Source organism: Camarhynchus parvulus, chromosome 4 (genome assembly GCF_901933205.1).
Source record: "Camarhynchus parvulus chromosome 4, STF_HiC, whole genome shotgun sequence".
NCBI lineage: Eukaryota > Metazoa > Chordata > Aves > Passeriformes > Thraupidae > Camarhynchus > Camarhynchus parvulus.
In genome coordinates, this window is record NC_044574.1 from 7,960,165 (window position 1) to 7,972,408 (window position 12,244).

The following is a 12,244-nucleotide window of genomic DNA, read 5'->3' on the forward strand; positions in this document are numbered from 1 at the left end:
CCCGCAAATGCCTGGAAAACCCACATCACGGCGTTACCTCACGCAATAGCCAAGGGTTCGTTTTGGGACAAGTATATTTTTTTCCTAGATGTCGTGAGGGCTTGGTGGCCACCACAGTGTACGCCTATAGGAATGCATCCCACATTTCATACCATTAATGGAATCATAGAACAGTTTGGATTGAAAAGGAAGGACCCTAAAGATAACTTGCTCAAATATTTGTATCTCAATTCCTTAAATAGCTCAAAGTCGACAAACATTTCTTAATAAAAGCACTCTGAACTTTAGTCTTACTGAGGTTATCCTGACTGGAATGGTACTTAGCTGCAGGCTAACTAGTTTCACAAAATCACAGAATGGTTTAGGTTGGAAGGGACACAAGACCAGCTCCTTACACCTCCCCGTGATGGGCAGGGACACCTTTCCCTAGAGCAGGATGCTCAGAGCCCCGTCCAGCCTGGCCATGAACAGGATCCCTTCCAGAATGGGGCATCCACAGCTTCTCTGGTCACCTCTGCCAGTGCCTCACCACCCTCACAGTAAAGAATTTCTTCCCCTATATCTAATCTGAACCTACTCCCTTTCAGTTTAAAGCCATTCCCTCTTGTCCTATCATGCCACGGCCTTGTCAAAAGTCCCTCTCCAGCCCTCTTGGAGACCCTTTAAGTAGTGGAAGGTGCTCCAAGGTCTCCCTGGAGCCTTCTCTTCTCCAGGTTGAACACCTCCTGCTCTGTCAGCCTGTATCCATAGCAGAGGTGCTCCAACCCTCCAAACATCTTCACAGTTCTCCTCTGAATGCACTCTAATAGGTCCATTACTACAGGAATGTGATAGATTCTTTATTGCTGGTGCTCAGTAATGAATCTGAGCAAAGTCACAATTAAATAAGTGTTTTATATATGACACACCATTGCTACAATGCCAGTCCTTCCTTAAAAAGACAAATTTTTAGTCATTGCCCCTGCTGATTTCATGACATCCAGTGTCACCCCTTCCCATCTGGTAGTTGTGAAAAGTATTTGCAGGCTTTTTTCCCCCTGAGGTTCTTATAGAGATTTCATATGCACCTTCTTCCATTTATGCAACCCTCTGCATTCAGGCTGCAGTAGGAAAATCCATCCAAGGAGGACTTACCATGAACACTTTCAGGAGACTTTAAGCCCTATTTGGATTTATTCCCATGTTCTCAGGTAAGACACTGCATACAGATAAGCCAGACTGATTTCCACTCATTTAAAGTTTTACCTGGTAAACATAACTTTAAAATTAAAACCAGAAGTCTTACAAAGAACTGATTGTATTTTTATTGAGCTCTTCAGAGGGTTTTAAGATTAACTGCATGTATTCATTAAGCCTTTTCCCTAAGGGCTATCCAAACAATAGTCTTCATTTTAAACAGGCAAGCTATCAAGCAAAAAAACCCACCAGCCCCAAAAACCACAAATGAGAAATCCTGCAGGATGTCTTTGGAAGAAAATGTCTTGTAATCCATGTAAGAGCTCGAGTATTTATATCTCAACTCCTTAAACAGCTCAAAGTTCACAAACATTTAAAATTAAAAAATTTAAAATTTAAAAAGGGCACTGAGAACTTCAGTCTTACTGAGGTTTGTCCTGAATGGAATGATGCTTAGCTGCAGTCTAGCAAGTTTTATATTATCAGAGAAAGGTTTCAGTTGGAAGGGACCTTAAGGAAATGGCTTTGTGGCTCTCTGGATGATAACCTGAAGGTATCACAGTGACAAATGCATATTTTTGTACTCTATTATTTTCATGTTCATATGGATTTTTAACAAGTTGTTTCTCTAACACAGCTTTTAAGAAGCTCACAAATGTCAGAAGCATGTCAGATTACTTTGAGAATTTAAACTTGGGGAAAATAACTTGTTTTAAGGAATATAAGTCAGGTACTATCATTAACATAAATAATAATTTTGTTTTGGTAATTATTACTAAGTCTTCTAAGAGGCACTTATGTGCATTAAAAAATGCAAGGGTATAAAACATTGATGACTCTTACTCTGTTGTACTTTTATATTGACAAAAGAGGTAGGATGAACAAAAACAAAATTCCACTGAAGTGAAAACTTCCAGTCAACTCAGAGTAGATTCCACTGCAGTAGCATTTAGGAATTTAAAGCTTTTATTACATGAGATACTATTGGCAACTGACCTGGCTTTAGTCTATAAAACCACCTGCAACTACATGCATCTGAGATTCTCAAGGCCTTTATGATTTTAGCCTCACATTCTTTACAATGAATATTTTTATTCTGAATGAGCAGAGTGCTGTAGGATCTGAATGGGGGTGGCAAAACCACAGCTCCAAAATCCTACCTTCTCTTCTGCAACTATTTCAAGGGCCACATCTCTTGTATCAGTGCCACATTATGTAAACTTTTCAGAAGCAAATGTTATAAAGTGCTTATTTGTGAAGGCTGCTCTGCAGTGATAGGTGCATGACAACATCACCCTGCCCTGCAAGAACCTTCCAAAGGTTAAAATAATCCTGCAGAGACCATTTTAAATCTGGAAATAACTTTCCACAGAAGTACTAAGAAAATATTTTAAATTCAATTGCTGATTGACTCCTAGATTTTTTTATTAGTTTTCAGACTTACCAACAAATCTGTCTGAAACTCCAGAACTCCATTTAATTCTATTCAGATGAAGAGTGAAGATCTCTTTGGGAAAGAGAGATAAATCCACACAACCTGTCTCAGTGTCAAATTTTCACTCTGTACATCCATACAATCCAAACCAGCAGGTAATGGAAAACAGAAGCCACTATTATTAACAGGTAATTTACTTAATTGCATTGTAGATGTTGTATATAAGCAACTGAGATATGCTGAAGCAATAAATGTTCTTAAACTCAACCAGTTTGGATTTTTACAAATGAATATAATTCAAAAATTCCAAAGTTGAAATCCAACACCAAGAATTAAATGTTAATTTTCAAGCAAAGCTGTCGGATCTGTCTTCAATTCCTTACCCCTCTAGGGATTCTCGCTTGCAGCCACATTTGTAACCATTTCCTGGCTGGTTGCAAGTGCAAGGTAGGTGCATTCATCACCTGTAGCTCAGCTGAGACTCATGAAATGTTTCACAGTTGTGCTTCCAATACTTGTACCATTTCTACATCCTGCCACCTGCTCCTGCTCTAACCAGTTGCCTGTCATGGTAATCAAGAGGTTGTCATGTAAGCACTGGCATGCCACTTCTGCCCATGATTTACTGGTAAGATCCTTGTGATTATTCAGGTGGGAGGTATTAAGAGCTTTTATTCTTGTAGATCAAAGCTTTAAAGTATTCCTTTCTCTATTTGACCCACCTGTGATTTTAATTTAAAAATTAAAGCTCAGATGTTTGCTGCACGCCTTTCAATGTATGTAAAAAAAGTCCCATCACCTAAAGAACATTGAAACCCTAAGCAATGTAGTTCCTGGAAACCAACAAATTTTAACCATGCATTAGCAGTGTAGGTAAATGGGTTGACAAATCCTTTCTGTTTGAAATAAAGTCATCCATCAAAAGGTATGCTAGAGGCAAATTAATGGAATAAAATGTCCATACAGGATTTGTAAATTTTCAGGGATTACATTTCTCAGCCTACTGCAACCCTTTGTGGTAGATGTGTAGTGGAGGTAGCTCCTTCCAGCGGAAGGAACACAACTGGTGCACTTGTTTGAAAAACAACTGAAAAGATTATTAATAACTTTACAACTGGATTAAAGAATAACAAAAGTATCAATGAAGTCTAACCAAAGCAATTTTCTCAGTTAGCCCTTTATTAAAGAATCAAAACCCAAGTTAAATTTAAAAATATAAAGAATTTAACCTATGTTAAAACCTGAAAAAACAACAGTACTGCAAATATAGAAGGATAACCTTATTCCATCCAAAATGTAAGAAAGGAAAACGGGGGTTTAAACAAAATTAAAATCCAGAAGCTGACATCGTGTGAGTAAAATCCACAGATAAGGTAAAAGTGGAAAGGAACTGAAAAGATTTACATCTGTTTTCAACACTGGAAAAGAAACCTCTAGAGTTTGTATCCTGGTAGAACATGAAGTCTCAGAAACAGATCTAGCAGGCCTTAAACCAAACCCACTATGAAACACAGTCAAATTAAAAAAGTTAAAACATACCCAAGTTACTACTCATCGTATTAGGCAAACATCTAGAATGCAAAATTTGGCTCGGCAAGTGGGGCAAGGCACTTGGCTCGACAGCCAGGTCTCTGGGTGCTGCTGGTCCTGCCTGCTGGCAAACCACTTGCCCATGCAGGTGAGGCACCACATGGGCCGGCAGTAGCACTGCTGGCATTCCCCCTCGTTGGGCTCCTGGCAGTTCTTGATGAGCTTGATGTTGGCAATAGTCTGCATACAGCCTATGCATGGCTCCAGCTCCTGAGGGAGGAGAAAAACCATCAAAGTTGTGTACTGCACAGAATGGTTCCTGTTACTGCTTTTTCAAAGGCTTTTAGAAAATCATCTGTGGCAGAAGTGTCCCACCACAGGGTATCAGATGATTTTACTAGAACACTCTCTAACAAATGACAGCAAAGCTTTTCTCTGAACAGAAAACCCAAAACTGCTGCATGAGACTAATAATTAAACAAAAATTACTAAAAAATAAACATTCTTTCACTCTCTGAAGAGCTTCCAGCAGCCACAGCAAGGTAAGCATGCAGTCAGCTTTGTCACTCAAACTATTTTTCAAAAAATGGACCAGTATAAAATAAGGAAAACAAATCAAGCAAACACTTAAACAGCAAATGGCTGTTCCTATCTTCCATCTTTCTTAGTAAGAGACATAAATGAAGAAACCAGGGCTGTACTGAACATAAGAACGCTCAATCTGAAGGTCCAAAAATGCACTTAATTTTTTTGGATAAAATTGGAATAACCAATTTTGCTCACAGTTAATTATGCCACATGAACTTGCAGTTGCATATGGGGACAGTATCTTGTATTACAATTAATAAACAATAATTAGCATTTCCCACATCTTCCAGCTGTCCAAGAACTCAGCAAAGTTCAAAAGACAGCACACTGAATAGGCACAGAGACATGAATCTGTTCAAAATGCTCCTGGTGGAAGAAAAATCAGCTCTCTATGTGGTCTCTAGTTCCCATCTCCAGTGACTCTCCCCTTGTCAGCTCAAGTGCCTGCTCAGCTGCACTGTGAGCTGGGCTGTGGAGCAGATCCACATGGACACAAGTTATTCAGCTTTAACTTGTGAAATTAGGTCTCAGCTTTTAAGCAAGAAAAATTCTAGCATAGAAAGATTAACTAATTTTTTCAACATATTAATGGAGCTTCAGAATAGGGAAAAATTCAGTGTTGTATGTTTAACATCCTTATCATCATCTGTGATGTAATTTATCACCCAATGTCAAACCCAAGTTCAGTGGCTCAGCTGCCACTTAAATGTGTCACAAATTAAATGCTCTGCAAGAAAGCAGCTTTAATATCTTCTCTTTACTGTGACCACCTCTTTTTGCTGGCAGTGCAATCACACACACAACAAAATGTGCAGACACATCTGATCCAGTTTTATTTTAGCTAGTTCACAAACCATATAAGCTGCACAACACTACCAAAGATACCAGCCCCTCACTCCATTAGCTGAACCAGTGGGCACAGACTCCCTGCAGGGTCACCAGTACTGGTTTAATTGGTTCCCTCTGGTACACTGGACAGTGCTGCAGTCACACTTCCAACTGCTGCACAAATATAACAATGACCAGGTCTCTGTGACTATTACTGGAAGTAGGACTCTGTGCTGTTATAATTAACACCATATAATAATAGCCATAATAATTATAACCAAAGCAAACCCCAATTAAGAATCATTAGTTTATTTCAGCAGAAGATCCAGCAGAACCTGGCTGTCTAGAAAAGCAAGCTGTATTGGAGCAAACTGCCTAAAGAACAGCAACAGCAGCTGTGGCTCTGGCTCCCCATAAATGATGACCCTGCACTTCTGCAAGTGCAAGGTCATAATTTCCAAATGTGTTCATGTAACATTTTAGTAGCAATTATTACAGGGGGACTTTATTTCTCGATGTCATTTCTCATGTCTCAAAACCGTAATGCTCACAATACAGTTTGCTCCCCGTATCAGGAACAGAAGCAGCAGCTAGAGTTAAGGTTTATGATGAGTTTACTGACACAGCAGGTGAGCATTTGTGAAGGAAGCATCACCCTGACTGAGCAAAGAGCACTTGGGTTCCTGGCATCATTGACCAGGAGGCCTGACTGGAGTCAGCCTGGGCTGTGCAGACCCTAAGAAATTGTGCTTGGCTGTATCTTCTCAAGAAGTTAAGGAATCTAGGCCATCTCTTATCAGGGGCTTATCAGTATCACAAGATGAAATTGTAAGTCCTACAGCTGTACACACACACCAAGGGGCAGTTTAACCACCAGTCACACTCTAAGAGAGTGACTGCAGCCCCCAAGCCCATGGAGCTCTCCTGTAGGGCAGCCTCAGGTAGGTAGAAGACCTCAAGAGATCAAGAGATCCCTTACTTGATATCTGTTATCTACAGAAAGGTAAGTAACAGTTTATATTATATCTCCAACATATTGTATGCAAGCTAGCTGAATTATTAGAAATGTAGAGAGTAGCAGGGTGTTTAACTGCTATTCAATTACCATTTAATTACTGACTGAATACTGCTTAATTATTAAATGAGGATTATTAAGCAGTAATCACATGATAATTATAATTTAATCATAATTTGTCATTTAATCCATATTTTTAAAAAAACCTTTTTGTTAACGTCACAACCATTAATTCTCTTAATAATTCACTGGAGATAGCCCTAGGTAAACATTTATCATTTACACAGTAATCACAGGCTCATCTATATTGAAAGTATAATTGTTACAGTCTCACATGGATAGAAAGTTTCACCTGAGTGCTTGGAACGTGGTAGGTCTGGTTTATTTCCACCAGAGATGTAAAGGTTTCTAAAAATAAATCACTAAGGCTTTGATGGATCACAACATTAGCTGCATTGCTGATAGGAGCACGGAGCTTCTCCCGGAGCTCCCCATACTCCGTGGAGTTCAACCTGAAGAAGAGAAGATGGAGCAAAATGTTACCATGATTATCCACCCAAATACCTTGCAGAGGTTAACATCTGAAGTGAATCCACAGAAAAGCTGGTACTTATTAGTCAGAATAAATACACAGAATTGTGTTTTCTTGTTTTCTTCTGCTGTTTAGTTATTGGTTCTGGCACAAGTTGGTCAACAGAACACGCTGTCCTCATTCATATCTGTGTAAGATTGCCAGCAGGGTATGTAAGAGATCAGCTAAAACATCATACAAAAATAAAGGCTTTTGAATTATTCAGCATGAACAAAAGCAATGAAGGTATGTAAATCATGTATTAACTGCAAAGTGCTGTTTGCACCACTTCTGTCACCTTTTTAATGCCTCTTTACTTAGACAATATCTAATTATCAATTATAAACTCATGAGGAATTTAATTAGGAGAAATTAGTTGTATCATGCAGCAGGCATCACAAGGTGATACAGTTCTACACAAGCAGCAAAGGAATGTCAATCTATCAGGTTCTGTGGTTTTATGATACAATCTAAATCACAGAAATTTCACAAAGGTCACAAACCACTGCTGATTTAAGGCTGCAGCAAGCTGTGTTTCACACCAGCTGCTTCTGTAAATTAAATTTAAGTGATGTCCACAGCACTCAAGCGGCACCTGAGACCTCACACAGGTCCTGCAGTGATATATTCCTGTTGTCATCCCTTTTTAAGGCTTCTGAACTGTAGTGTCAAAAACTCTCCAGCTCAATGTTTCCACTCATTAAACAGCTTTCATAGAGAAGTCCCTGGAAGACTGCCCTCATTTTTCTACCACTCTCTGAATTCCCAGAGCCCAGCACAATGCAAGGCTGGCTTAGTTTTTACTACTATAGGATAATGTCATTTAACAGATACTGTCCATACAAATCAGAGACATTTATAACCAGAGGAACAATTCACACAACATGCAGAGAAATGTGGCCCATCTGCACAAAAGCATTTTTCCTCCAGAAACACCTCACTGTATTTGATTCTGATTCTGGATATATACAATGACCCTGTATGATTCTGCTACATTCTAGCAGAGATTTACTATCACTGACATCTTATTAGAACAGCTTTTAAACACTGTTCTTGATGCTATTCTGTTTAGTCACAAAATACAATTTTGGCTTAGGACTTTTTTTCCATAAAAGGAATTGTCAAACAAGTCATGTTTTTTTCAGCTGTGGTGTACTCTGGCACTGAACTGCTTGCAGAAGAAAATCATTAGTTGTTTAATACTAATTTGGTCATCACTGTCACAGGTCTATAAAAGTCTGTTTTCTTAACATTGTCATGCTTACCTTAACCAACCTCTTGTTCTGAGTTCTGTTCACCTGGATCTCTGCCATAATCACCTCTTTGCCTCCCCCGTGCTTGCCCCACTGCACACCTACAAGTCTGGTGATCTGCATGCTTTTAATTACCTAATAAATGCTCCTGACATACAAATTTACAGCAAAAAGACACCTTTTCAAATATAATTTTAGGAGCACTAAGATGGCTTTTAACAACACAACAACAAAGACTTAATTACCCTTCTACTCAGAGGTTTCTGTCAAACTTGTACTTAAGCCTGGTTACACAGAAACCAATGAGATAAACAGCATGGCCCCTTGCAAAACAAGCCCTAACAGTTCACAATTGTTATGATTTACTGCTATGAGAACACATAAGTCAGAAAGAGACCAAAATGTCTTCCTTGTTTTAGGGGCAGTTGGCTTGCAGTAGCTCAGTGAGAGCTCTTCTGAGCAGTGATGAAATTGTGAGCCTTAAATCACAAGGAAAAATCCAAAGTCGTGGATGAACAAGACAGTTTTAGACAAATAGCTATTTCTCCTCACCCAAAATTTATAAGACTAAAAATTCTACCTTTCATTCCTGTTCTCCATCTCTCACCTAATTTTATCCAGTTACTTCTTTCTGCATCCAGCACAATCCTCTCCCTAAGAATGGATCACAGAGGCCAATCCCTTTGTTTATCCGTTGTGTGTTCAGTGTTGCACTAAACAACCTTCCCTGCACTGCATGGCAGAACTGCACATACAGCAGCCCTGAACACCAGGCAGGGACCAGAAAGGAAGGGACGAGTCTCCAGATTGGTCACAGAAGTGCTCCCTCAGCACCATCAAACAGCACACACGTAACATAACAGGTTTAGCAGTTGTTTTACCGGATATCAAATGCCTTGACGTAGGGATTAATGCTGGCAACACGGATGGTGAGGAACTGCACGGGCACGTTGGAGTCTGGGGTGAGTTCATGCTGTCTGGAGTCTGTCACTGTCAAGTGAATGTCCTGCTGCTGGGCAACATGTAAACAGTAGGTGGTCACTTTAATCACCCACGTGTCCGTGACGATCACCCTCGCTCCTGGCGCTCCCGTAGCGAATTTGTCGATTCTCCTGAATTCTGTGTTGATGGAAGAAGCTACTGCCCTCCAGCCCGACTGTGGGAGGGCATGAACAGCGAGTGTCCGGGCTAGCGGATGATTATTCCAACCTTTCCGTGACCAGTAATATGCCAGGGCACTGGTGATTGCTGGGAGGAGAACAGCGAAGAAGAAAAAAGTTTTCCACTCTTTTGAGGCCAGGTAGAAAAAACAAAGATGTTTTTCAGGTGCAGCAAAGCACATACCAAGGTAATAACCTGCAAGGGAAAAACAACTTACTTGCAGAAAACAATTAAGTACCTGCAAAAGCAGATACCCCATAACCATATGGTTATCTAACCAGTGAGCTCACCTCCAAGAGAGGTATTGTGTTTCTGGATGACTTCAAATTCAAGCCTCTTGTCTCAAGCAAGCTGAGGTAAATTCTTAGGCATCAGTGATTTTTACCAGAATTATATACCTAAAGGAAAGTGATCTGAATTTGGTTGTTGAATAAAATTACCTGCGAGATGCTACTAAGTTTCAGAGGAATTATATGGCTAAAGGAAGCCAATTAACATTCCTTGGTCAATCACAGAATCACAGAAGATGATGCACTGGAAGGAACTCACAAGGATCATCAATTCCAACACTGGGCCCTGCACAGGACACCCCAGGAGTCACACCGTGTGAGAGCATTGTCCAAACACTCTGAGCTCCGTCAGGCTGGTGCTGTGACCACTGCCCTGGGGAGCCTGGTCAGTGCCCAGCCACCCTCTGGGGGAAGAACCTTTTTTTAATGTCCAACCTAAACCTCCCCTGACACAGCCTCAGGCTGTTCCTTGGGTCCCATCACTGTCACCACCGAAAAGAGATCAGTGTCTGTCCCTCCTGTTCCCCTCATGAGAAATTTGTAACTGCACTGAGGTCTCCTCTCTGTCCCCTCCAGGCTGAGCAGACCAAGTGCCCTCAGCCTCTCCTCACACGGCTTCCCCTCCAGGCCCTTCACCATCCCCGTGCCCTCCTTTGGGCACTCTCTGACAGTTTAATGATTTTGTTCTCTTGTGGCACCCAAAGCTGCCCCCAGTACCCGAGGTGAGGCCGCCCCAGCCCCGAGCAGAGCGGGACAATCCCTCCCTTGCCCGGCTGGCCATGCTGGGCCTGGTGTCTCCAGGACAGGGATGTCCCTCCTGGCTGCCAGGGCACTGCTGGCTCAGGTTCCACTCTCCACTGCCCAGAGCCCCAGGTCCCTTTCCCTGGCACTGCTCTCCAGCCCCTCATTCTGTACTCAACCTGCAATTCCTTTGTGGGTGCAGCCCGCTGGTTACAAAGCTCGGGTCTCACTCTAGGGAAGCCGGGGCGCTACTCACCGAGGGGCAGCAGGGAGTGCGCCAGCAGAGTGCCGGTGCTGCGCCGCAGGTGGTACTGCACGAAGGCCGCGTCCTCGCTGCCCAGCCAGGCGGACAGCAGGCTCTGCACCGTCAGCCCCGCCGAGCGCACCTCGTCGGGCGGGAACACGAAGCACACGGCGAACACCAGGTAGGCCAGCGTGAAGGTCACCGCGGGGCTCTCCATGCTGCGCCCCGTGGGGCGCCGGGGTCCCCAGGAGCGGTAGTTCCCGCCGCAGCCCCGGATGCTCCAGCGGGGAGCAGTGCTTCCCGCCGCTCCAGCGGTAGTTCCCCCGGCAGCCCCGGATGCTCCAGCGGTGGTTCCCCGGCAGCCCCGGATGCTCCACTTGTAGTCCTCCGGCAGCCCCGGATGCTCCAGCGGCAGTTCCTCCCGCTCCAGCGGTAGTTCCCGCCGCACCCCCGGATGCGCGGCGCTGGCGCTGCCGGGCTGGCGGGGCCGCCGGGGCGGGACCCGCCTCTCCTCGCACGGATGGTCCCCGCCCCTCCATCCATTTCCTCCCGCCCCTGCGCGCCTGCCCCGCCGCGTCCCCGTTCCAGCTGGGGCTGGACCGAGCCCGCGCCCCGTGCCCGCCCAGCCCAGCGCAGCCCAGCCCGGCCGGGACGCGCAGCCCCTGCCCATGGCCTCAATCATTGTTCGTGCTCGAGGTCATGCTCCACAGGCCTGGCAGAAGGAACCGATTCCAGTTCTTTATGAATGTTAAAGAGCTCTGCTGGATGAGGGCAGCGACTTTCTGAAGCAGGGAAATGGCCTGTTTTATTTCAGCGTCGGGAAGAGCTTCTCTTTGCTTTTCCTTGTGTATTTTATGTAATGTTTTCTAATACTTTCTATTAAGACAAGGATTTAGCATCTTAAAGTGCCTCCTTAAAGGGAGATGTGTTTCAAGGTATCTTCGTACACCCCCAAACACAGTGAAGGGAGAGACCTGACTGGAATATCTTGTTGCAATTGAAGTACAAACAATAGCTAACAGCCACAATATGCTGTTTCTTGCAGAATGTAGGAAACCCTCTGCACGCACCCTGTTATAACCGCAAACTTCCATATTTATCTCTTTTAGAGAAAGGGGAGATTGTATAACTGGAAAAGCACAGCAGAGAAAACAGCATGTGATGTTATATACTACTAATGATGGAAAGCCAAGTCAATAGTAAATGCCGCCCATGGAGTGTGACATTCTAATGCTGGCAGATGGCTGATGTGTTACTGCTGTGATGGAGATTGGGAATTCATGGTGGTTTAGTGACTCTTGAGGACCGTTACATCAGTGAAATCATGCTTGGATTCTGAGCATGTTCATTCTAAAAGACATCATTGTTAACAACTTTATTGTTTTAACAATCACTTCGTTGTTGCTGTCTGG

The 12,244-nt window shown here is 43.0% G+C and overlaps 1 protein-coding gene across 2 annotated transcripts; it reads right to left on the reverse strand.

Moving 5' to 3' along the window:
* Positions 1-3,777: 3,777 nt before the first annotated feature.
* Positions 3,778-11,323, reverse strand: TMEM129 (transmembrane protein 129). Of its 2 annotated transcripts, none has more exons than XM_030947478.1 (4): positions 10,845-11,323; positions 9,278-9,644; positions 6,925-7,084; positions 3,778-4,411 (listed from the first exon to the last, which is right to left on the reverse strand). In XM_030947478.1, exons 1-4 carry the CDS (start codon positions 11,047-11,049, stop codon positions 4,163-4,165), a joined length of 981 nt encoding a protein of 326 aa, XP_030803338.1. In that variant the 5' UTR covers positions 11,050-11,323; the 3' UTR covers positions 3,778-4,162. The 2 variants fall into 2 exon arrangements, with proteins under 2 accessions (XP_030803338.1, XP_030803337.1); XM_030947477.1 differs by having other exon boundaries at positions 9,278-9,752.
* Between the last annotated feature and the right edge of the window lie 921 nt (positions 11,324-12,244).